The sequence below is a fragment of the Oculina patagonica genome, chromosome 7 (genome assembly GCF_052425735.1).
Source record: "Oculina patagonica isolate OP01 chromosome 7, crgOcupat, whole genome shotgun sequence".
Taxonomy (NCBI): Eukaryota; Metazoa; Cnidaria; class Anthozoa; order Scleractinia; family Oculinidae; genus Oculina; species Oculina patagonica.
In genome coordinates this window covers 10,755,402-10,782,294 of record NC_135764.1, presented here as the reverse complement: position 1 = coordinate 10,782,294, position 26,893 = coordinate 10,755,402, and the positions used below count along the sequence as shown (strand labels likewise).

General features: G+C 40.6%; 1 protein-coding gene across 1 annotated transcript in view; it reads right to left on the bottom strand.

Annotated features, from left to right (window-relative positions):
* The window catches only part of LOC144660674 (uncharacterized), a 50,113-nt gene that overhangs the window by 19,520 nt on the left and 3,700 nt on the right, over positions 1–26,893 (bottom strand). The window contains 22 exon segments of the mRNA XM_078521359.1: positions 978–1,154; positions 1,631–1,807; positions 2,513–2,689; positions 3,708–3,884; positions 4,182–4,754; positions 5,162–5,740; positions 7,169–7,345; positions 7,579–7,755; positions 8,151–8,729; positions 9,329–9,505; positions 10,146–10,322; positions 10,631–10,807; positions 10,997–11,173; positions 11,361–11,537; positions 12,414–12,590; positions 12,959–13,135; positions 13,627–14,187; positions 14,833–15,396; positions 16,765–17,337; positions 18,071–18,649; positions 19,088–19,114; positions 19,732–20,310. Of these exon segments, the coding sequence (XP_078377485.1) occupies positions 978–1,154; positions 1,631–1,807; positions 2,513–2,689; positions 3,708–3,884; positions 4,182–4,754; positions 5,162–5,740; positions 7,169–7,345; positions 7,579–7,755; positions 8,151–8,729; positions 9,329–9,505; positions 10,146–10,322; positions 10,631–10,807; positions 10,997–11,173; positions 11,361–11,537; positions 12,414–12,590; positions 12,959–13,135; positions 13,627–14,187; positions 14,833–15,396; positions 16,765–17,337; positions 18,071–18,649; positions 19,088–19,114; positions 19,732–20,310 (6,915 nt within the window).

The following is a 26,893-nucleotide window of genomic DNA, read 5'->3' as shown; positions in this document are numbered from 1 at the left end:
ATATAAAAAATACTTTTTACCTTCCTCCACAGCGACTTCGAACATTCTGCTTATGCGAGTATTTTATACACATTATGCAAATGAGCTTTCTTACTCGCATAAGCACGAAATGTTCGAAGTCGCTGTGGGAAAGAAAGATAAAAAGTGCAAGGTATTTTTATATTTCTATGCTTCCTAACATCTGTTTAGTAGGATTCAGTTGGAATTTAGAATGGTCTGGTCTGGCCTCATGAAATAAAGGCCGGCGAAGACACCATACTTTTGCATGTTTACAAAAAGCGATCTAACGGTTGCTGTTATTTAAATTTTCACGGACCCGTAAATCAAAATATATCAAAATTTAACATGCGTTTCCAACCTTTGAAGAATCACTTAACTTAGGAATAATAATAATAATTTGGTGCGTTTGGTTGTTTTTGAACGACGAGCTCGTCAACTTATGTAATTTCTCGTTTTGGCCAAGCTCAAAATTAGGCCTTTTGCAGCCTTCACTGTTGAGAGCTGTAAAAAAATATATTTTAACGTATTTCCAAAAACTAAAGTCGTTGCATTTACTTACAACCTAAGATAGTTCACTGGGCAATGTTTGAGGGAAAACTTTTTTCCGACCCGAAATGCGATGGACCGCTTTAAGAGAAACTGCCACTTAAGTGCTTGACATCTTCGAGCAACGCCACTAAAATCAATTAATTTTTTTGTATACAACTTTTTCAACGGAAGTTTTTTTTCCATTTCATATGCCTCTTTATTCGGCTTTCAACGTACGTCTTTTTTTTTTCGGGCAATAACGTCTCCGCCCCCCCCCCCCAGGTCCGAAGGTGCCCGTACGCCTATGGGAATTTACTACTGCAACTATAAAACAACAAATATCGACATCGATAAAGTCTGTCCGGTCTTGACAAGTGACCGTGTCGTAGATCTGTGAGATACGTACTGCACATGTACAAATATCATGAGAAATGTAGGTGTCTACTCACGGCATGGATCCGTGTTACATTCTTGTGTCTGATTGGCTGCTCCCAGACCTTCGCAGTCTATTCCTCCGTATTGTGGAGATGGGTTGGTGCAATTTCTTGATCGAGTCTGGAGCCCTCCTCCACAAGTTACACCACAGTCAGACCACTCGGACCACTGGGTATAATTACCATCGATTGCTACGAAAAGTTTACAACAATTATTTACGATAAACTCGTCATAGAATTATAACGCAATGTTCCCTCTCATAGTGAAACTTTCAGCCAGGTTGTCAGTTCCTAAACAACAAATAACTGACTTTTTGAGCCATCTATGCTTTTCGGTCTCGTCGGAAACTGTTACATGGTCATATCAAAGACGAAAATTTGACTGACTTTAAATTAATACAAGGAAACAAACAAAGAAACAAACAAACAAACAAACAACAATTCAAAAAAGGAAAACTAAACAAAACAAAACAAAAACAATAAACGAATAATGACCAGGAGCAAATTCAGGCTTGTTGATGTTGGTACAGCTTACAAAAATATCAAGCTAGAGTACTAATAACTTCTACATTGATTCCTGCAGTTAACTTGGCCTCTTCGACAAGGTTTTTTTTTAAGTTTTAGTATCAATCAGCTGAAAATAGTGAAACGAGATAAAAAGTACTCACGACAGGGGTCTGGGTTACATTCTTGCGTCTCATTAGCTGGTCCCAGCTCGTCGCAATTCTCTCCGCCGTGTTCTGGACGGGGATTGGTGCAGGTTCTCGAACGGTCTTGTGTCCCTCCTCCGCATGTGACGCTGCAGTCAGACCACTCAGACCATTTTGTGTAGTTACCATCGATTGCTGTAAAATTTAACGTCAATTAGTCGCCTTTCATGTTAAAATTTTTTACGATTTTAACATTAACTCTAGCTAACCCGTCCCTCCCATACAAAGTGCAAGCTATTTAAAACAATTTGGTTATTCTTACGTTTACGTTTGATTATAAAACCAAACGAATCGGCCATCCTCTCAAATAACAGCTAAAGGGCCGCTCGTAAAAGGGACTGTTTCACGGATTTTAGCCAGTTTAAGGCATGGGGAAAGCCAATCAAATTCGTTGAAATATAAAAAATTACCTCTTAAAACACAGTGAAGGAACATTTCAATAACACAGCAAATACAAAAGAAGGTACATATGGCCAAAAGTGACGAAGATTCTAACGAATTGCGATATGGCTTTTTGAAATATTGTTGGGCTAAACAGATTTGCTTGCAACTCTAAATTATAACGCGCGGGAGACACATTTGGTTTCAATAGTGCTATGGTTTGCAATTTAGATCCATAGAAGTAATTTCTTTAGCAAATATGAGGTTTCGTAGCAAGTATTTAGCAAAGCTTGATAAAATAAACTTAACTCAGCCGTGACACAGGCCCTTTATATGGAACGGTTTGTTGCTTGGTTCTCACTGTACATAAAAACAATATCGCTATAATTGACGATCTTCTTTCTGTAGTTTTCTTGCTATTGCCTTTTTTGTAAGTAACATGATATCAAATGTACTTACGGCAGGGGTCTGGGTTACATTCCTGCGTCTCATTAGCTGGTCCCAGCTCGTCGCAATTCTGTCCGCCGTGTTCTGGACGGGGATTGGTACAGGTTCTCGAACGGTCTTGTGTCCCTCCTCCACACGTGACGCTGCAGTCGGACCACTCGGACCATTTGGTGTAGTTACCATCGATTGCTAAACAAATGTTATCATAGCGTAATGTGAATATACCGCTTGTAGAGAATAGACTACTTAATCAACAAAATAAATAAACAAAAGAAAACAACAGCAAAAACATCGACATCCATAGAGTTAATTAGCCCGATGTTGACAGGTGACCATGTCGTCATCCGTGAGATACGTACTGCATGCCGATTTTAGTTTTTATCCCTTGCATTTTTTGGAAGCCCCCCTATTATTTGGTGACTTTTCTCTGCCCCCCCTTTCTTATTGCATAACCCACCACAAAGGGCAAAATACCATAACCGCCCCTTCCACCACCACCACCACCCAAACAACCCTGATGATCAAAACAATACATTTTTAGTCTCAGAATTGACCACATTATGACAATTGTTTTATCAGCAAAACTACTAATAATTATCAGTCTATTCGAGAATGAAAAACTTAAATTTTTCAAACTGATAAGCATAAATAAAAAGATACAGTTTACATTCACTGGAGACTTCAAAACCAGCTAAAATAGCCATTTGGCTGAGGCATCATGCATTCCAGTAACATTAAGAATAGAATGTGTTGATACACAGTGTGCTATTAAACATTGTACCATTAGACTTCAGCTTTCTAAAATACTTTAAGGTTGTAGACATTGGGGTCAATCGTGGCCATTTTAAACGTGATCTATACATACTGTACAGCCAGTTATGAAGCAGTTAGTGGTTTGATAGGCTTCATGCTAGGGTTTGGCAAAGGTGAGAATTTATTTATTCTCATCTTCTTCAAACCAGTGCATTATAACTGGCCATGCAGTATCATCCAACAAATCATCTCTGAGCTTCTCCAATGCCTCCAGTAATCGTGGGTCCTTGCTTATGGAATTTTTTTTATGCCCCCTCCCCCTAATACGTTCTTTCATATTGGTAGAAATTGTCCATAGCCCTGCTAAAACCTAACAGGAAAAAATCATGGCCTCACTTAAAAATCGACATAGCCCCTTATGAACCCTTCCTAAGAAGTGCAGGTGTCTACTCACGGCATGGATCGGTGTTACATTCTTGTGTTTCATTAGCTGCTCCCAGATGTTCGCAGCTCTTTCCTCCGTACTGTGGAGGTGGGTTGGTGCAATTCCTTGATCGACTCTGGACTCCTCCTCCACATGTTACACCACAGTCAGACCACTCAGACCACTCGGTATAATTACCATCGATTACTGTAAAATTTAACGTCAGTCGCCTTTCATGTTTAGGTTTTTAAGGGTTTTAACACAAACACTAGCTTACTCGTCCCACGCAAAGTGCACGCTATTGTCGCTTGCCTCCTTTTCAGTCGAGTCGCAGAAGGCAACGACAGGCGCCTCTTAATTGTTGGACACCAGTTTGTGGACGGAAATTGATATGGTGGGCTAGCTTATAAGGATAATATCTCAGTATGCCTATCCAACTAGACCAGTTTTGAAAAAGTCAAAAGAAAGGCCCAAAAGTCACATCAAACTTTAAGCGACACTCACCAGCTAGTTCGCAGGCCCTGCTAGTTAGGTTGCCAATTTTCAGCAGCAGGTCTTGGAAATCATTGGCCACCACAACGTCCTCGTCAGACTCCGTTACCAGTCGTAGTTGATCTGCGTCAACACCACTGCCAATACCCACGGCTAGAACACGAACGCCTGCCTTTCGCAAGGGCTCTGAGGCCTCTCTCAAGTCTTTGGCGTCTTTTGTTTGGGTCTGGGTACCGTCAGTTATTAGCAGGGCAATCTTTGGCACGCCCGCTCTGGCTTCTGGGAAGATCTCAGTGGCCGCTACATCCAGCGCTTTGTCGATTCGTGTCAGGCCTCTCTCGTAAGGTAGGGCATCCACAGCTTTCCCGAACTCCTCCGTGGTCGCATACTGGCCGAATCGAGCTTTTACTGAAGCTGAGTTACTGTACAGAACCATGGCTGCTTGACTCTGGTCTGATGCTAAGCCGAAACTCTTCGCTACTGCCTTGACAAAGTCCTTCTGTTTCGCGTAGTTCCTTCTCCCAATGCTTCCCGAAGAATCGATGATAAATGCTGCATCCACAGGAGTGTTACAGGGCGGTGGTGCTGCAAAGACAGAAATTCAAGGCAGTAAATGTCAGTTCTGCTTTCTGGACACTCAGCAAAGCTGGTTCTTTTTCCAGCCCTTACATCAAGAGTTCAAGGGCTTTTCACAAGTTGATTCTTTGAAGCCAGGCAAGTTAACACGCCCAAAACCAAAGACCTATTTGCACATGGAATCAAACGCGATATGCGGCTTTAAGTCATTCGATCGTCGCTTGTCTCCCACTCAGACAAGTCGTAGAAGGCGACGACAGGCGCTTCTTTACTTCTGGACATCAGTTTGTGGACGAAAATTAATATGATGGCTAGCTTACAAGGAGAATATTTCAGTATGCCTGTCTAACTAGACCCGTTTTGAAAAAGCCAAAAGCAAGGCCACAAAGTCACAACAAACATTGAGCGACACTCACCAGCCAGTTCGCAGGCCCTGCTGGTTAATTTGCCAATTTTCAGCAGCAGGTCTTGGAAATCATTGGCCACCACAACATCCTCGTCAGACTCCGTTACCAGTCGTAGTTGATCTGCGTCAACACCACTGCCAATACCCACGGCTAGAACGCGAACGCCTGCCTTTCGCAAGGGCTCTGAGGCCTCTCTTAAATCTTTGGCGTCTTCTGTTTGGGTCTGGGTACCGTCAGTTATTAGCAGGGCAATCTTTGGCACGCCCGCTCTGGCTTCTGGGAAGATCTCAGTGGCCGCTACATCCAGCGCTTTGTCGATTCGTGTCAGGCCTCTCTCGTAAGGTAGATCATCCACAGCTTTCCCGAAATCCTCCGTGGTCGCATACTGTCCGAATCGAGCCTTTACTGAAGCTGAGTTACTGTACAGAACCATGGCTGCTTGACTCTGGTCTGATGCTATGCCGAAACTCGTCGCTACTGCCTTGACAAAGTCCTTCTGTTTCACGTAGTTCCTTCTCCCAATGCTGCCCGAAGAATCGATGATAAATGCCACATCCACAGGAGAGCTACAGGGCGGTGGTGGTACGACTGAAAATCAAGGCAGTTAGTGTCAGTTCTACTTTTCGGATATTCAGCAAAGCTTGTTCTTTTCTCAGCCCCCACATCAAGGGTTTTAATATTACCTTTTTTGATCCATGTCAGCAGTAAACAATTGTTATATACTACTAACCAATCAAATGGTTCGTAGCTATAGGTATTAGCCATAGGTTAAAATCCAAAAGTGGTTTACGTGAACTCTGGATTCAAATGGTCCAATCTTAAAGAAAACATGCTGCTGCTTTTCATTTATCAAAAGCGTTGGCAGAAACATAGGGAATCTGAGTGCGTTATCAATGCCATGGAATAGAAAGGAAATAAGTTATCTGAGAGCCGGTGTTTCCTTAAGCGAGCATCTTTCTTTAAGTCGTCGTAATTTATGTGTGATTTCAAATACTATCGTATTGAATTCCCGGGGCTCACGTTCGGGAAGAACTTATTTTAAAAGTCTTTTTCGTTGATCACACACTTATATACAATACAATATACCAAACGGTTACAAATATACAGTTGTAAAGTTTATACACTTCAGTTACAGGCAGTAAAATCTTACATTGAAGATAGAATAGTGATCGGTGAAGGAGTATCAATACCCGCGAAACTTTTAATCTCACTTTTCTAGTATGTACTTATTGGAAACTTTGCTTAAAGAATCTGTGATGAGAAGGGAATTATTTTACAACTTATTTGTATAAATAAAATAAAGGGCATTTAGCAAGGTAAAATTAATTTTTTCATTAGTTTCTTATTGCCAAGATTGGAAGAAACCTCAAAGAAAATTTTCTTGGTCTGACGGTCGGGAAGAGCTAATAGTAAGTTTGAAAAAACAAACAAGCAATTAACAAACCAACAAAACAGCAACAACAACAAAAAAACATGGCACACGGAAACGTTGTGACGAGGGTTAAGAAATTGCAGAGTAGCCTATCGGCAGCTAGAATCTCCGAGCATTTTACAGTACATAGCAAACTGGCCAAAGACCAGACCACAACACCGGGAACTCCACGCCCTACTCTTAACGATAAATTTGTGTCTTCTTTAACGTCCCCTGCTGACCGTAGGTGCATACTATTGATGCAGCAGACGGGGCCTACGGTTTATCGTCCTTATCCAAGAAGACTAGAATACCTAAACAGTTGCTGTCATTACAAAGCCAGCATATTCTCATCAGTTATTTTAAGACCCTGAGTGTTGGTTCGGACTGGGACTCAAACCCGAGACCTCCTGCACGGTAGTCCAGCGTTCTACCAACTGAGCTAACTGCAGTTTCGTTATCCTCTCAAATAACAGCTTCAGCCGCCCTTTAATATGGAACGGTTTGTTGGCTGGTGCTCACTGTACATCAGAACAATATCGCTATGATTTGTTTGTCCAGTTTTCTTGTTATTGTCTGAGTAAAATGATATCAAATGTACTCACGGCAAGGGTCTGGGTTACATTCCTGCGTCTCATTAGCCGGTCCCAGCTCGTCGCAATTCATTCCGCCGTGTTGCGGATGGGGATTAGTGCACGTTCTCGAACGCTCTTGTTTCCCTCCTCCACACGTGACGCTGCAGTCAGACCAGTTGGACCATTTGGTGTAGTTTCCATCGATTGCTAAACAAATGTAATCATAGCTTAATATCGTCTTAAGAGAATACTGCTTGTTGGGAATATACTATTACAACGGTAAAACAAGAAATAAATAAACGAACAAACGAACAACAGCAACAAAAACGACATTGACATTCATTAAGTTTGTTCCATCTTGATAAGTGACCGTGTCGTAGATCTGTGAGATACATACTGCACATGTACAAATATCACGAGAAATGTAGGTGTCTACTCACGACATGGATCCGTGTTACATTCTTGTGTTTGATTAGCTGCTCCCAAATGTTCGCAGCTCTTTCCACCGTACTTTGGAGGTGGGTTGGTGCAATTTCTCGATCGAGACTGGACTCCTCCGCCACATGTAACACCACAGTCAGACCAATCAGACCACTCGGTATAATTACCATCGATTACTGTAAAAATAAACGTGAATGAGTCATCTTTCATGTTTATGTTTTTTCGTTCTTTTCCCATCCCTTTTATCAAACCCTGAAAAGCTTTTATAAGATCATTTGTTTTGAAGCTAGACACGCTATGGCGCCCAAAAGCCACAAAGACCTATTAAACATGGAAACAACAACGAAATGCGGCTTTGAATCATGCGATTGTTGCTTGCCTCCCACTCAGTCAAGTCGTAGAAGGCGTCGTTAGGCGTCTCCTAACTGTTGGACACCAGTTTGTGGACGGAAATTAATATGGTGGGCTAGCTTACAAGGAGAATATCTCAGTATCCCTCTCTAGCTAGATCTGTTTTGATAAAGCCAAAAGCAAGGCCACAAAGCCACATCATACTTTGATCGACACTCACCAGCCAGTTCGCAGGCCCTGCTGGTTAGGTTGCCAATTTTCAGTATCAGGTCTTGGAAGTCATTGGCCACCACAACGTCCTCGTCAGACTCCGTTACCAGTCGTAATTGATCTGCATCAACACCACTGCCAATACCCACGGCTAAAACACGAACGCCCGCCTTTCGTAAGGGCTCTGAGGCCTCTCTCAAATCTTTGGCGTCTTCTGTTTGGGTCTGGGTACCGTCAGTTATTAGCAGGGCAATCTTTGGCACGCCCGCTCTGGCTTCTGGGAAGATCTCAGTGGCCGCTACATCCAGCGCTTTGTCGATTCGTGTCAGGCCTCTCTCGTAAGGTAGAGCATCCACAGCTTTCCCGAACTCCTCCGTGGTCGCATACTGGCCGAATCGAGCCTTAACTGAAGCTGAGTTGCTGTACAGAACCATGGCTGCTTGACTCTGGTCTGATGCTATGCCTAAACTCGTCGCTACTGCCTTGACAAAGTCCTTCTGTTTCGCGTAGTTCTTTCTTCCAATGCTGCCCGAAGAATCGATGATAAATGCCACATCCACAGGTGAGTTACAGGGCGGTGGTGGTACGACTGAAAATCAAGGCAGTTAGTGTCAGTTCTACTTTCCTGAGATATAGCAAAGCTTGTTCTTTACCCAGCCCGTTCATCAAGGGTTTAAATATTATCATTTGTGATCCATGTCAGCAATACACAATTTTCATATACTACTAACCCGTCAAAATCGTAGTTATAGGTATTAGTCATTGGTTAAAATCCAAAGGTGGTTGACATGAACTCTAGATCCATTTGAAAACATGCTGCTGCTTTTCATTTATCAGAAGGGTTGGCAAAAACATAAGCAATCCGAGCGCGTTATCAATGGATTAGAAAGGAAATAAGTTATCGGCGAGCAGGTGTTTTCCTTAAGGAAGCATCTGTCTTTTAATCGTCGTAAGATATGTGCGATTTTAAATACTACCGCACGGTAGTCCGCCAACCTACCAACTGAGCTAACTGGTTGGTTATCCTCTCAAATAACAGCTACAGAACCGCTCTTTAATATGGAACGGTTTGTTGGCTTGTTCTCACTGTACATAAGAACAATATCGCGGCTACAATCGACGTTCTTTTTTGTCCAGTTTTCTTGCTATTGCCTATTTTGTAACTAAAATGATATCAAAGTTACTCACGGCAAGGGTCTGTGTTACATTCCTGCGTCTCATTTGCTGGTCCCAGCCCGTCGCAATTCTTTCCGCCGTGTTTTGGATTGGGATTGGTGCAGGTTCTCGAACGCTCTTGTTTTCCTCCTCCACACGTGACGCTGCATTCAGACCAATTGGACCATTTGGTGTAGTTTCCATCGATTGCTAATCAAATGTAATCATAGCTTAATATCGTCTTTGGAGTATAGTGCTTGTGGGGAATATACTTCTACAACTATAGGAGAACCTTTTTTTACAATATTTGTCTCATTAGCATAAGCGCTTCATTTCCTGATCGAGCTTCTAAAAAATCAATTCTGAATATTGAAAGTTCATGGTACGACTAACTTTTGTTATAAATTTGTGCCCGATGTATTAAATACTTTTTCGGGTTTGAAAATCCGATATCTTACATAGAATGTATGGGCTCATCAGCGCTTTTGCCACCCAGAAATTTTGCAGTGTTTGAACGCTTATCTCTCATTGAATATTGCACACGAGTTGAAAATTTCGCCGATAATTTAGTTTTACAAGCTCTTTAAATATCTGCAGTCACTTTGTATACAGTATGATGCCTTCTCTACGCAAAGTCACATGCTTATGAGGGAAAATGTAAGCAATGTCGTCAGCATAGATCACCTTATAAAACAACGAATAATTAATTATAAATAAACGAACGAACGAACAACAGCTACAACAGGAACATAGGCATCGATAAAGTTTTCCCGATCTTGACAAGTGGCCGTGTCGTTGATCCTTACTGCATATGTAAAAAAAGACATGAGAAATGTAGGTGTCTACTCACGGCATGGATCAGTGTTACATTCTTGTGTTTGATTGGCTGCTCCCAGTCCTTCGCAGTCCATTCCACCGTACTGTGGAGATGGGTTGGTGCAATTTCTTGATCGACTCTGGACTCCTCCTCCACATGTTACACCACAGTCAGACCAGTCAGACCACTCGGTATAATTACCATCGATTGCTGTAAAATTTAAAGTCAATTAGTCGCATTTTATGTTAATGTTTTGTAGGGCTTTAACACAAATTCTAACTAACCCGTCCCTTCCATGCAAAGTGCAAGCTATTAAGTCAATTTTATTGTTCTCACGTTTACGTCTGATTATAAAACCCAGCTTAAAATGGCCTTCCTCTCAAATAACAGCTATAGATCCCGTTTGTTGGCTGGTGCTCACTGTACATAAGAACAATATCGCTATAACTGACGATCTTCTTTGCCAGTTTTCTTGCTATTGTCTATTTTGTAAGTAGAATGATATCAAATGTACTCACGGCAAGGGTCTGAGTTACATTCCTGCGTCTCATTAGCTGGTCCCAGCTCGTCGCAATTCTTTCCGCCGTGTTCTGGACTGGGATTGGTGCAGGTTCTCGAACGGTCTTGTTTCCCTCCTCCGCACGTGACGCTGCAGTCAGACCAATCGGACCATTTTGTGTAGCTACCATCGATTGCTGTGAAACGAAAGTAATGGTAGGAAAATCACTAACTGTATTTAACCCATTTAACCCCTTGTTTAACAGATGCGAGAAGCTCTAACATATAGTTCCAGCTTACAGGTATACTGTTGTGTGTTCGAAAATCTTGTTGAAATTTAAGAAGCAATTATTTAAGAACAGTAAAACGAGATAAAAAGTACTCACGACAGGGGTCTGGGTTGCATTCCTGCGTCTCATTGGCTGGTCCCAGATCGTCGCAATTGTTCCCGCCGTGTTCTGGACGGGGATTGGTGCACGTTCTCGAACGGTCTTGTGTCCCTCCTCCACACGTGACGCTGCAATCAGACCACTCGGACCATTTGGTGTAGTTACCATCGATCGCTGTGAAATGAAAGTCGAGGAGGAAAGTCACTTGTTGTGTTGAACCCCTTGACCCCTTGTTCGTCAGACGCAAGGAGCTCAAACATATAGCCCCAGCTTCCAGTTATACTGTTGGGTGCTCGAATATCTAGTTGAAATTTTAGAAACAGTCATTTTAGAACAGTGGAACGAGATAAACAGTACTTACAACAGGGGTCTGGGTTACATTCCTGCGTCTCATTAGCTGGTCCCAGCTCGTCGCAATTCTTTCCGCCGTGTTTCGGAAGGGGATTGGTGCAGGTTCTTGAACGGTCTTGTGTCCCTCCTCCACAAGTGACGCTGCAGTCAGACCACTCGGACCATTTGGTGTAGTTCCCATCGATTGCTAAACAAATGTCATTCTTAGCTTAACATTGCTAATTAACAAAGTGACATAAGACGTCAGAGGGGAAATTTTCCTTCATAGCTTATGTATAGAATGCACACCTTGCCATTCAGTGGTCGGGTAATACTGACTTAAACGTGCTTTTTCATTAAAAACCTTTAAGGGGCTATGTAACGCATTTTAAGGAAATTTTGGCACTGACCAACTGGTCATAGAATTAACTGAAATTCACAATAACGACTTAAAACTGTAGAAGAACTCAATAGAAACACAGAATGGCCAAAATGCGGCATTGATGGGCAAAATTCGAGAAGATTAAAACGGGTTGCGTTCGGGCATGAACTTGAAGAATATCGGCCCGACTTTTTAAAAGTTTATCTCAACTTGTATGAAAGTGTCATTTACAATGCTCAAAAATTATCCCTGTTTGTTATGCGGCCGTGATTTTGCCAATAAAAGACTTTTTCTCTGCCAATTTGAAGTTCAGAGCTCTTAATTAACGAAAAATACCGTGACTTATCCCCTTTAATCACCAGGCAAACTAAACTGTTACAGGATACGGGGTAAACGTTCACTGAAGGCCTAAACGGCTGCCAAGCTTGGAACTGTATTTTACAAAAACAACAATAGCAACAACGTAAACAACAACTACAAAAACGACAAGAACGGCAGCAACAGCATCAATACGGCCTGAAAACGCAGAACCAGTAACAAAAACAGCAACAACAAGCTAAGAACCACAAAAACAATAACAACATGAACAGCAAAGAATTCGGAAGGCAATCACTGAGCAAAGTTAGCCAACTGACAAGTGGCTCTGCCGTTGACCTGACGTTGATTCTCGGCACAGAAACACTATGGCAAATATTTACTCACGGCATGGACTCGTGTTACATTCTTGTTTTTCATTGGCTGGTCCCAGACCTTCGCAGCTCTTTCCTCCGTACTGCGGAGGTGGGTTGGTGCAAGTTCTTGATCGACTTTGGACTCCTCCTCCACATGTTACACCACAGTCAGACCACTCCGACCACTCGGTATAATTACCATCGATTGCTACAAAAAAATGTACAACAATTATTTACAATAATAGTATCGTCGAATTTTATTGGCCTACATCATGAGCCATAAATGCTCTTCGGTCTCGTCGGAAACTCTTAAATGGTGTTATCAAGGATATTTAGCTGACTGATTATCAGTTAATACAAGAAAACAAACAAACAAACAAAACTAAACTAAACAAAAACGATCATCGACTAATGACGAGGAGGAAATTTAGGCTTGTTGGTGTTGGTCCTGCTTACAAAAAAATGGTACTAATTTCTTAACTGATTCCTACAGTTTACTGTTCCTCTTCGACAATGTTGTTGAAACGTTTGTAACAATCATTTTAGAACAGTGAAAAAAAGATAAAGAGTACTCACGACAGGGGTCTGGGTTACATTCCTGCGTCTCATTTGCCGGTCCCAGCTCGTCGCAATTCTTCCCGCCGTTTTTTGGACGGGGATTGGTGCAGGTTCTTGAACGGTCTTGTGTCCCTCCTCCACACGTGACGCTGCAGTCAGACCAATTGGACCATTTTGTGTAGTTACCATCGATTGCTGTGAAATGAAAGTCAAGGTTGAAATATCACTAGTTCTGTTTAACCCCTTGTTCTTCAGATGCGAGGAGCTCTAAACTGTTGAGTATTTGGTAACTCCACACGTGACGCTTATTTTAGGGGTGGTTTTTAACTGTCATATTTCTTTTCCGCAAACTGATCTCTTGCAGATTACTTCTTAATTGATCAAGGGAAGGCCCTAGGTGTGGTCTAAGATGGAGACCGTTGGGACCGGCACCAACTGTCCGTCTAAGAGAGGTGTCCAGCTTATAGGGAGTTTAGATACAGTAAAATGACTGAGACAACGACAGTGACAACACTAACTGTCCGTCTAATAGAAGTGTCCGTTAAGAGAGAGTTGACTGTATTTACTTTAAAAGTGAATTGAGTTGCAGAGAGAAATTGGATGTTGATCACTCCTGCCAATCAGTTATATAATTAACTAAATTACTTATGCAATTAACTTAATAACTTTTGCATATTCTTAGTTACCTGTCGCACGACAAATGTCAGCGGCGATCTCGCGAACATTCAAGGTCAGATCTTCAAAATCCTCTACTTGCAGCAGGTCTTGTTTACGTTCGACCAAACTATCCCACTCCTCAACCCTCATGCCTAGAGGAAGCAGGCGAATTCCCGCCTTTTCAGCAGCTTCGAAAGCTTGCTTGAGCTCCAAGGCATTTTGTCCAGTCGCTTGGCTGCCGTCAGTTAAAACCACTGCGAGCTTTGCATCCCCTAGGCGTCCTTTTGAAAATACGTCTGTGGTAGCCAAATTGACAGCTTCGTCCAATCGCCCCCTTCCGCTGCCGTCCTTGTCTTTCTTTAAGTTGTCAACAGCCTTTACAAAGTCAGGAATGTTCGGAAACTGATCGAAGTTAGCAGCAACTGAAGCTGTCTCCCCGTAGGTTACAACGGCGGGACGAGTGATATTTCCAAAACTTTTCGCCATTATCTCCAGAAAGGTCTTCTGCCGGGAAAAGTCATCCTTGCCAATATTTCCAGAGGAATCCACCAGAAACGTGATGTCGGCAGCAAATTGACACGGCGGTGGAACTGCAAGAAATCGTGAGGTTATTAACAACATGAACGCAGTACAAGACCAACAACTTACTTAACATGCTTAACATAATTTTTGTTCTAGTTTTCAATTTTAGTTAGCGTACCGCATAGGTTTTGTCCTTTTTATTGTATTTTAGATTTTAATGTATTTTAAGGTTTATCATTTTTTTAACATTTCAGAGGACCCTCCTGAAAACCACCCCTAGGTGATTAGAGGCCTCCTCTTAAAATATTATGTATTATTATTATTATTATTATTATTATTATTATTATTATTATTATTATAATTATGCAACAACAGTAAAGCTACTTTAAGTCACAGCTCCACAAACGTCCGTTAACGTACCGTAAGGCTACCCTAACCGTAATATAGGTCGATATTCTTAAGCCATAGCCATGGTTATTGTGTTGTGTCCTTTGGCATAACATTTAAATCTCACAGTGCATCGCTCTATCCAGATGTTGGAATTAGTACCGGCGAATTTAATGCTGAGGGTGGCCCTTCAATGGACTGGCATCCCTTCAAGCCATACTCCTCGTCCCTTCACGCTACGGTAAACGGGATAAGTTCCGGTGCTATTGGCCACTTGGCCAGATGCAGGCTTAAGAAAAAAACTTAAAACATAACTCTTTACTTACCGGCAGCGTCACAAGTACTCTTTGCGACATCGACCGATTGTTTCAGCAAACCAATAAACGAATCTATAATAATGGCATCTCCATCATTCTGCACCAGCGCCCGCAAGGATGCACGGTCAACTTCAGTACCAACGCCCACAAGTAAAACGCGGACACCTGCTTTTCTCAACGACAACACAGAATCTCGCCATCGTCCATTTTTGTCCTCCTTTCCATCCAGGATGACCACGGCGATTTTTGCAACATCTTTTCTTGCTTCTGGAAATACCTTTTCCTCTGCAAGTTTCAGTGCTTCACTTAGATCGCCCCGTCCACTCCCATAGGGTAAAGAAGTCACGGCTTTTTCAAAGTCGCTCGTGGACGAGAACGAGTCGAGCGTCGCGTCCAAGGAAGCCGTGGAATCGCCGAACGTCACTATGGAGGCACGGCTTCTTTTTGGTGAAATGCCAAAGCCCTTTCCAATCGTTTTCACGGCAGCCTTTTGGCGCAGGAAGTTGCCTTGTCCAATATCTCCGGAACCAAAAATGAACGCTAAATCTGCTGAAATGTCGCAGGGGTCCGGTACTGAAATCACAAAGAAAATGGTTCAGAAGTGTTTCTTGCTAGTCAAAGGTATTATTTAACTAAAACAATGAAACGAAAACATCGGTTGTTTGATCAACCTGGCATCTTCTTAAAGTTTTTTTTTAAGTGCAGAGGCTTAGCTAAAATTTTTCAAAGGATGGGGGGGGGGGGGGGGGGGGATTGGGGCTTACTAGATTGTCATGTCGACACCCACAGTGTTTTACTAAAAGTGAAATTTTATCGTATGAGCAGGGTCTGCAGTGTGCGTGGTGGAGGGACAAGCTGCAAAATAGCTGCATGTAAATGGAGTATATAGCTCTGGTGAAGAAAAATTTACATGGATACTATGTTGATTCTTCGGATTCGCGCGTTTTCGCCACCTGAATTATGAGGCTTGTATATTGTTTACTTTAGAAAAAATTATCTCACAAAAAAAGGCGGTCATGGGCACCCCAGGAGCCCTAGCTACTCCCTTGAAGTGCATTGCTGATCCAGATCTTAATGTTTAAGTGGTCCTTGCTTGATTGGAGTCTTTAAAGGTGTAATTGTTTGTTAGAAATAGTAAAAGAACTAAAATCACCGCAGACTTTCCTTGACAGTCACGCAACATGTGCGGTGACATAACAATTTTCACGTTGCGTGACTGGTTCGTGTTCTATATCTAAGAGTGTTTGCGAAAAGACTAAGTTTCCCTTCGTTTTCTGCGTTTTTTTCAATTTTCGCCGCTTAGATATGTATATTCATGCCATCCAGGCTTGACAGGTTTAAATGGTTTGTAGAGGATTGTCAAGTGACAGAATAAACATGTTTTCTTTAAAGCAAACGGGATCGATACGTGTACGTTGAACTGAAGAAACTTTATGTCATGAATACAATTGTGTTGGTGAAAGGAACCTTGCTTGGTTTACATCTTTTAAAATAACGATCAGTTGCCATATTTCCGCTTTGCAGTTTGAATGAATTAAATCAATCTCCAAATAATACATATCAGATTAGTAAGGTAAAAATACTGTCACTATCAAACCATCTTACTGAGAATGCCTTCCTACTTTTTTCAATTTCAGTGGCCACATCACCAAATGGGAAGCATGCTGCTTCTGAAAAGATTTCCAAAAAATTCCTGTGAAGAATGCTGCTGAAAGCAGCCATCTTAAACACCGTACGTAAAAACCTTCTGCAGTTTCATAGGACCGAGGGGAATTGGTACGGGTGTGAAGCTTCCCTTTGAATATTAACTAAAACTTGAAGTGATGAAGTGAAATAAACTACTGAAGCGAATTTGGAAAAGCTGATGTTGCGAGCGTTAGCTCTAAGTGAGAGGCGCAAAAAAATAAACACCAACACTGAGAAGGTAGAAGGGTATCTTACCTGCTAAGTCACATGTGGGTTTGATCAAGCCACCAACTCTATCAAGCAAGTCTTGAAAGGTCTTTGCGATCAGAACATCCTCATCCTTCTCCACAAGCAGTCTCAGTTCATCAGGATTGACACCTGAACCGATACCCAAAGCTATCACCTGGACACCAGCCTTTCGTAAAGGTTCGGACACCGCCTTGAGTTCTTTGGCATCAGGTGCTTGAGTTTGCTCGCCGTCTGTTATGACAAAGGCGATCTGATGCACGTCCTTGCGAGCGAACGGAAAAACCTCTTTGGTGGCAACTTCTATTGCTTTGTCGATTCGTGTGAAGCCTCGCTCGTGACGAAGGCGATCCACAGCTTGCTTAAAAGTATTTATGTTCGTATGATCCCGGAATCGGATCTGCACGGACGCCGAATTGCTAAACAACACGAGAGCAGCTCGAGACTGAGTGCTGGAAATCCCGAAGCTTTGTGCGACTGCTTTTATGAAGGCTTTTTCTTTTAAGTAGTTAGTTCTTGAGATGCTGCCGGATGAGTCCACGAGGAAAGCGATATCTACTGATGCGTCACAAGTGGGAAGTTCTGATGAATCAGAATTTTAAATAGTGTTAGTTGAAAAATACATACCTTAAAATTCCGGTTATAAGCCATGGGCTTATACAAATTCGTATAATTCGTCTTATAAGTGGGCTTCATATGGAGAGGCTTATATGCGGAATAAAAAAAAAAAAAACGTTTCGACACGAGCCACGGTAGTGTTGATCGAAATACATTTTTAAGTTTAAAAGTCATAATAAATTAACATTTAGCCCTGTTCCGTACTGTCGTCCAGCAGAGGGGGGCTTATATACGGTGGGCTTATAACCGAATGGGGAGAAAGATACAATTTTCCTGTTAGCACGAGTGTGGGACAAAGAAAAAGTCTAAGTCCCAGACGGGAAACGAAACCCAGGACCTTCCTCGCATCGGTCGGATGCTCTGTTACTGGTTAGTGAGTTTAGATGATTAGAGCCTCACTCTCTTTTCTTGATAATATTCTTTATGCATTGTCAAATGCACAAGAAATGTAACAATTTATTGCCTACATTTTTTTCCATTTAACGGTTTCTAGCATGTTCTTAAGTTTTTGGCTATCTCAGCCTCAGTGTATTTTTTTTTAGAAAAATTATTTTGAGAAAAGGGTGCACCTAGCTTTTTGAGCTGACGAAAATTATTGCGTTTTAACAAGATGCTGCTGCTCCCAACCTGCAATCTTGTGCAGGTTTTATTTCCGAGGAATGATTTCATTGCTTTTTTCATTTTACAGCGAACTCACCTTCAATGCCCTCACATGCGGCCTTGGTGAGCGGATCCACTTGCGCTAATAAACCATCAAACGAGTCGGTTATTATAACATCGTCGTCGCTGCTGGCAATCGTCTTAAGCTCTTGTTCATTCACGTTTCTTCCAACTCCTATCGCAATGAGCCGCACTCCTGCAGATTTGAGCCACCCAGATGCTCTATCCAGAGGTATTGCACCCGCGGTTGCCGTCTGTTCTCCATCAGTAAGCACGAAGGCGATTTTTGGCACCAGAAACCGAGCCGTTCCTCTCCTACCGAACAAGTCAAAAAAGGCTCTTTGAAGAGCGAGATCTATTCTAGTGAATCCTCGCTGATGCCTTAAGCGTTGCACAGCTCGAGCAAATGACTCAGAAGTACTGTGGTCTGTGAACTGAATATCTGTGGATGCTCCTGTGCTGTACACTACCACCGCGGCACGGGATCCCCCTGGGGAAATGTTGAATTTTGCGGCCAAGTCGGCAACGAAGGTCCTTACTTTTCTGTAGTTTCTAAAGGAGATACTCCCTGAAGAGTCGACCAGGAAGGCGACATCAACATCGGGACTGCATTTCCCTGTTTTGAAAAAGAAAACAAGCAAACTAAAAAAGAAGGAACCCCTCAAATCTTTAAAAACTATAAGCTCCTTTTTCTAGCTCCTTTTTCTGGAGACTTGTTATGTATTGTCTAATTGGAGCTTTATATCGTCATGCTAGCGAAATTTACTTTGTGTTTTTTTTCGATGCCCTTAAATTCACGTTTGAATGTTAGCCCAAACATTTTTGAAACGAAAAATGGGGGTAGAATTTTGGTAAACAATTATTATCAGCTTTTTTCGATTTAAAGCTTACATTGTGAGTCGCAGAAAAGAGCTAAACATTTCTTAACATATGTTTTTTAATAATTATTTCTAGTGATTTCACTTAATCTAATGCTTAGAATTCTCGGGTAGAAATCCTTTGCAGTCCTATGTAAAATTTGTTTGAGGTTTGCTTTTTAAAATTTAAAACTTACCTTTTGGTGCCGGTGGGACGCTGAACACTAGACAAAAATAAAAGTTTAAGAAAATTTAATTTTACCTTTTGGTAGAAAACTTTTCCTTCCCGAGCAAATTCGTGGCGAACAAGCAAGACAGATATGGCGAGCAAACTGGCTTTGTGTACATACTTCGTATGAGAACACACCAAAAGGACTGTAGTCAGGCTGGTCGCCGATTAGGCAGAATAATACAAAGGGAATACAGAAGATTTTTCTGCCGAATCAGAAGGCAGTATTCAGAGAGCTTTTTGACCTAGTCTGGTAAGACTCTTTCCCCAGGGGCACCTTTCAGTTGCTCCAACTTTTATATGCCGATTTTTTCCCCGCAGTTTCGCGCTATTTTTTACCCGCATTTTCGCGTTTCCCTCGCGCTGCTAACTGCCCCTGGGTCTCCGAGGATGGACACACAGGTACTCAGTCCTATTTTTCAAGTTAAGGTAACGAGTATATATCACGTGATAGCTAGCATAAGTTTAACACAACTCGTACTACATTTTGGTATGAACGGAACTTGCTACAGTTGGTTCAGAGGTTCAACAGCGCTTTAGAGAAAGTAAAATCACTGTAACTCCGATTAACATGACAAAAGCTAAAACTGTCGTATTTTATATAGAACTTACATTGAAAGCCCTCACAAGCGGCCTTGGTCAGCGGCTTTACTTGCGCTAACAAGCCATCAAACGTGTCTGCCAATATGACATCCTTGTCGCTGCTGGCAATCGCCTTCAGTTCGTCTCTTTTCACATTGTTTCCAATTCCTATCGTAATAAGTCGCACTCCCACATCTTTGAGAAACCGAGCAGCTCTATCCAGAGGTATTGCGCCCGGAGCTTCCGTCTGCTCTCCATCAGTCAGGACGAAGGCGAGTTTTGGCACGTCATATCGAGACGTAGCTCTTCTATTGAACAAGTCATAATAGGCGCGTTGAAGGGCGAGATCTATTCTTGTGAATCCCCGCTGATGTTCCAAGCGTTGCACAGCGCTAGCAAACGACACAGAACTAGTAAAGTCTTCGAACTGGATAACGGTTGACGCGCCTGTGCTGTAGAGGACGACCGCCGCACGGGATCCCCGTGGGGCGATGTTGAAGTTTGCAGCCAAGTTTCCCACAAACGTTTTAACTTTCCCGTAGTTTCTGGAGGAGATGCTACCAGAAGAGTCAACCAGGAAGGCGACATCGACATTGGGACTGCATTTATCTGTGTAGGAAAAGTGAAATATGAATGGCCATTGTTGATTGCGTAAATTTTTTCTTCGAGAAAAGTGCACGGAATCATAGGCAAAATTGCGTGTAAAGAACTCGCGTCTGAGACGTTAACAGTCTCTCAGAAGTTTAAAAAACCCGGGGGGGGGGGGGGCACTTCCTATAAATGGGCTTATGGGGATGTGCCGCTGGATGGGGTCGCATTTTCACGACTGGACTGACTATAATGGGGTCGCCATTTCAAGCATTTTTTATAGGGTGACTAGAATGGGGTCACACTTTTCCGGGATTTTGAGAGTACGAAAATTCTGGCAAGTTGTGATTTATGAACGGAAATATTCGCTGAAAAAAATGTTACCGTATTTATTGCTGTTGTTCAATATTTGACAAACAGCTCCCAGAAAGTGACTAAGTTGGGGTCGTAAGATGGGGTCTATAATTGGCGATAGAATATGACTATAATGGGGTAGGGGTTCTGAGAGGCCCACGGCACATACCTAACAAAAATTTACCCAAGTACCCCCCGGGTTAAAAAGTCACTCAAGGCAAATAATTTTTCAAGTTCCGCTGACTGATCAACTTTTTAATATTTCTTTACAATAGCATTAAAGTTACCATGGTTACTAAGACAATTATCAGTGGTACCAAGAACGTGAAGAAAGAAATCTTCAGCTAGGGGATGTCTTAATATACCAACAAATTCTGAATACTTAAAACAGAGATATATGGCAGTCAGTATAATGGTAAAAAGAATAAACAGTTCGACTATAGAGACTGAACCCTTAATATGCTGAAATTATTCCTAAAAACGCGTTTTTTTTAACCGTTAATCGATTTTCTTGGCTCCACGGTCCAAAAGTTCTCTAAATTCGCTAAAAATGCACTTTCTGACAATGCAGGAAGATTTTGATGAAATTTCCATGTAAAAATGTACAATATTTTACTTTGGCGCATGCGCATAAGCCACAATTTGGACTTTTCCGATTTTTTTCCTTAATAATAATAATAATAATAATAATAATACTTTATTTATATAGCGCTTTCTTCTCCCACCAAAAAATACTTATTAAAAAAGAAATTTGTATATAAAAAAAGAATAAAGATCAAAAAGAATAAAGAAAAAAGAAACAATATAGTAAATACATAAATATAAAAAATTAATAAAAGCTTGCTCCTTTCCTTTTCGTTTTTCTCTGCTTTCTTATTCTCTCTATCTTTTACTCTGTGCACCCCTTCTACTGGCCTGAAAAGTTTTGATCTAAATCAATGGAAAACCCTGGAAAGGAGATCATGATCAAGTACGGGTATTTTGGCCTGTTTTAGCACCAATTTTACACCAAAAAATGATCGTGTTGTTTTCGATTAGCTCTGTCGGAATGCAGTCAATATTGAAGATGGATAGTCCTGTGGAAAGATCTATCCTAGCTCTATAAGATGCAAATCACAAAAATCTGCTGACGTGTAAATTGGTGACGTCATAAGTGGCAGAATGGCCATTCCTCCAAATCCCGGAATAATCCGCGCTTAGCATGTTAAGGGTTAAGGGGGAAAAATGTTTCCCTTGAGTTTTCTTCCTTGTTGACTGTATATTTGTTGCGTCAACAATTGCTTTCTTTCTTGTCTTTATATTTGACAAATCACTTGTTCTTTGATTGACCAAAACTACAATTTATAGCTGATACTACAAAAATGGTATCAAATAAATGCCCAATCAGTTGTGAACAAGTTATGGTAATTTTCGTGACATAACAGGCTACCACAGCAACGATATATGTTTTTGTAAAATCTTAATGTAGGGTGGATCTGAAAACCTTTCGCCTGCAATGTCTAGAAAATGATCATAGATTATTAACCAATGATTGGGCAATCACTTGTAACCATTATCACGGCTACACCAGCTGTTAAATATAGTGCTTCTATTGACCAATCGAAGTAAAAGTGTTTGGCAGTACTGGAAAAAGTTTCCAGTACGTTAGGGCAAAGTTAGGGTCAAAGTATTTCTAATGTTCTGCACGGGTACACTTGGCGATCAAAGTTTGCTGACGTACACCACGCCAAAAAACGTTTGGGCGAAAAAACTCAACCATTTGGAACACAGTGGACGCGTGGCTCAACTAAGTCGGGCATTTACCTGTTGAACTCGTAACGTCTTTTCAGTCTCGTCTGATGACGAAGCGGCTGCTCATAAAAATTCAACCAAGCTAAGTTATCATAACAAAACTTCAACTGAGTTAATTTATTTAGAATTTTTATCCGGCTTTCAGGAAAATAGGCCTAGCTAACTCTCTAAAATTATAGTGCCTGGTGCGGCCAAAGCCATTGTATTGGCGCCGCTGTTTATGAATCAATAATCAATAATCCGGCAGTCTCAGTTGAAGTTTTTACTGTTTGGGTTACCACGCTTGTGGTCAAATCGGATGTCAGTGACTCCAAATAGCTGTTTTTACTAATATACAACTAATTTATAATTTACTATTTTACTGAATAAAATACATAATGCTTTATAATCTTCAAGCTTGATTACAAGTCAGCATGTAGAGGGGCTTGAATGAGTAAGATGGAAACTGGGATTTGCCGATTTTTTCACTGGGAAAATGGGACTTGGGCCACTGAGACTGGGAATCCACGATTGACCTACGAGCCCTACGGGTATGGTTTTGAATTTGATGTCTTCGTTGAGAGATGATAAGTGGATTTCTAGATGTTTCCTAGTCTGCTGACGGCAATTCGAAATAGAAAATATTTCAAAATAGTTATATAGGTTGGTAAACACAAGATGACTTGTCCTCCCCCGCGGACTTTATTTCCACAAGAGGCCCAGAAGAGGAAACCACAGTTTGATGAACCTGGGCTTGTCCCTTCAAATCCAGTCAGTTTGATATGTCCCGCGGCACAGGGGAAATATTCGGGTAGACTGGTGGCCCCAGACTACTTTTTGTCTTTATTTTGGCAAAAATGTTTCCGTTTTTTGTGTGGGAACATCACAATGTTGTTGTCTGTGTTGTCCTTGCGTTCTTCGTCCACTCGAGGGTGCATCGATGTGTGATGTATGTCACATGACGAGAAGCCTACATGTAAATGCGGCAGCACATGTTCTAGAAAATTCTACAGACTAAGTCTTTTAACAGTTTAAAGACCAGGTGGTTATCGAATCTTAATCCTGGTTTACTTCCAAATATGGGCTGTCGATTCATTGCCAGTGATTTCAAATTGTCTGGCGCTCTGGGATCTCTCAATTATATGTTATATTTTAGTAAACAAAGAAAGTAGTGAAAATAATTAAGACATTGAAGTTCAAGAAGCAGATGTTTTGTAATTTAGCCAGTTATTTATGATACCGCTTTCATCCTGATAAAGAGGATAATGGTCTGGAATATATGGCCAGAGGCACCAAACTTAAAGGGGCTTTGTTGCGGGTTTTGCCAGATTTTTTTAACAGTCAAATTCATATTTGTGTCGTAGCGAAACCATGAACCTAAAAATAATGGTCCATTTTTATTAAAAATTGCTATATTAGAGCACTGAAAATGATAGCAAGTGTCTTTGGCTGTGGATGGAGATGGATTGCAACTTGAAAAATTTAGGCTTAACTTTTCAAGTTGTTTCCGCGCGTTTCCAAAAAATTGATATTTATAGCCTTAGCTTGATTTCTATCCTGAAAATTACGGCTATATTTCCCTTTAGATGTTCAAAGATAAATTTTTTCATGGATGAATTTGTCTACCATAAAATTAAATACAGTTTAGACCAAAAATCTGCGAAATCCCCGTGACGTAGCCCTTTTAAAATTAAGCAAAAGAGTTTGAATGTCGATTGACTGTTTCCTCACATTTTAGGGTTATTTATGTAAACCAACACAAATATATTGATCTGTTAGAATTCCGAACTTAAACTTGATATTAAAAGGGAAGAATTGTTTTGGGAACAAAATCTAGATCTAAAATTAGAGTTGCTATTGCCTTTCGGAAATTCCTAGCCTGGCCCTTTTGCTGGCCCAGAACGACAAATTTTATCTCTCCGAAAACGGGTGTTAATTTTCTCATATTTAGAAAGTTCTAGGTGAAAAAAAACTTAAACCCCACTTTAATCCGAATTTTTGACTAATTTGATTTAAGGCCTTTCTAACAGATACTACACGAAACGACCCATTGGGCACCCTTAAATAGCGCTAGCCTCACTTATTTTCAAAGTCTGAAATCAGGGTGTCTTACTAGGTCAAGAGTGAAGTGATAAGGGGCTTATCTTCCCATTTGATTTAAAAGGAGGGTTATCAGACAGGGGCGCATTTAACACTGGATGAAAGTTCATCGAAGATTAAAAACTCCAATTACATTTTAGACCACGCAACAAAAATCGATTTCCCTAGAGAGAGTTTTTTTAAAAAAAAAAAATATATAGTTGTTTATTTATATAAAAAAAAAAAAAAAAAAAGACAGAGCTGAAAAAAAAAAACTTAAAAAAACTTAAAGGGTATTTAAGATATTAAAGAAGACAAGTGTTTTCTCCTATCTCAAGTTTTCTCAAAAGGGGTCGTGACAGTATAACGCCTGACTATTTTATATGCTTTAAAATATAGATCCATACGCATGCTACTGGCAGTGATTAAACAAGAGCACACAAAATCCAAAGTGTAGTTAAGTACTTCATAAAAACGTTCGTAAAATAATTGAAATGAGAAGTGAGGTGAATCAGGAAATTCGCTTGAAATAACAACCAGTACTACCAGAATGACTGTATCGACTCAAAAATAGGCAAACATCAAGTCATTTGAAAACCAATAGAAACTTTCAATGCTTTTAGTTTCAAGTGAATCTATTGACCAGAACAACAACTATAACAGCAATGTTAAGCAGAAGTTTTTGAATCTCTTTCAAAAGACAAGCAACATAGTTAATTACTACCTTTTCAATTAGTGTCCTTTTGATCGTATATAAATCTAAAAATATCATATTAAAGAGCGTTCCACGCAACGGAGAAATTAATGCCAGTTAGTGTTAAAAGCCACAGTGCAGACAGGTGATCTAGGCTTACGCAAGGTAGTTTGCTGTCTGAAGAAAAATAATACGCATGTGTTGGCTTAAAAGAATGATAAAGAAAATTTGAAAATGTTTACAACGGTCGCGCTCGAGAACTCTTTTCGTAAGGCTGCGGTTTCTTAAACAAATTGCAGTGAAACCCCCCAAACGAGCCGAAAATCCCCAGAAGTAGGAGAGTGAGGCCTTTTAGCTACTTTACATTTCTTAATTCCTAAATCTCAGCGACTAAACTGTAGTAATTTTTTTTTCTGACAGGTGAATTCTCTTCATATATCATATTTTATGTTTTTAGCACTCTGAATACTGTATCTTTCATCATATTGCCATTTTTCATGATGGACTAACTAAATCACCTTCAAATTATACGAAATTTCAAAATTGTGGTTTATTATGATGAACAAACACCGGTTAGGAAAAAATAAACCACAAAAGCCTAAAGGATGGTTAAAGCCAAAGGTAGCCCAATCTCGATAAATGAGTATCTGTCGTATGCTTTTACGTATTTACTCAAAATACGGTCTGAAAAGGATTTGTATGAGAAGAACAGTTGTTTTTAAAAACCTTAAAATATCACCAAGTTTGAAATGAAAAAATCTCACGTCGCTTTTAGCATAAAGACATTTGTCTTTATGTTTCCGGTGAGGTTTCTCGGTCGTTTTATAGCTATTTAGGCAGTGATCAGTTCCTTAGCTATGCTTCTCTATATCCTTTCCCAACTAAGGGCAAAGCACTGAAACTGAAAACCACCTAAATAGCCATAAATCGACCCAGAAACCTCTCTGGAAACAAAGAAATACACGACTGAAGCGAGTTAAGTTATTTTTATTCAAACCTCGCTTGAAGTTTCAGGTTTAAAAACTTAACTGTCCCCATACAAATCGTTATATTTCGACTGTTACGTAATCATAACATTCAACAGATGTTTATTCTCGAGCACCCTTTTTTTTTAAAAAAAAAAAAAAAAGAAAAAAAAAAAAAAAAAAAAAAAAAAAAAAAAAAAAAAACCCCCACCCGGTTTTAAACCCAAAAGGGGTTCCCCTCCCCTTTTTGGAAGGGGATTGGTTAAAAAAAGGGTTTTGGGGAAAATTTTATTTTGGGTTTCGCGTTGTTTAAATATCTTTTACCTGAAGGAGAATTCTTGTCATAATTGGAGTGTTTTGTTAACTTGAGAGGCACCCGGGGCCAAAAACGTTATATTTCGTAATTTCGTTTTCGAGAGTTATTTTTTGCCGACTTATTTGGTAGAACTTGCTAGATCATTTTTTTGGATATTCTTTTTTGGGGAAAATTTCATAAATGTTTTATATGTGGTAGGTCTACAAGATGTCAAATACGTAGGATGCCAGATTAAATTAAATTATTATTAGATGCCAAATAAAAATGAGACCGTATTTGGCAGTCAGAGGAAGTTTTATAATCAAATTATTTATCAAAAATTTGATAACGACGTATCTTTATTACATGCCAGTTCTAATAATAACAATTGGACAGTTGTAGATTGGGATCGTAGGTTAAGAACATAATGAAATTATGTTAAACGGC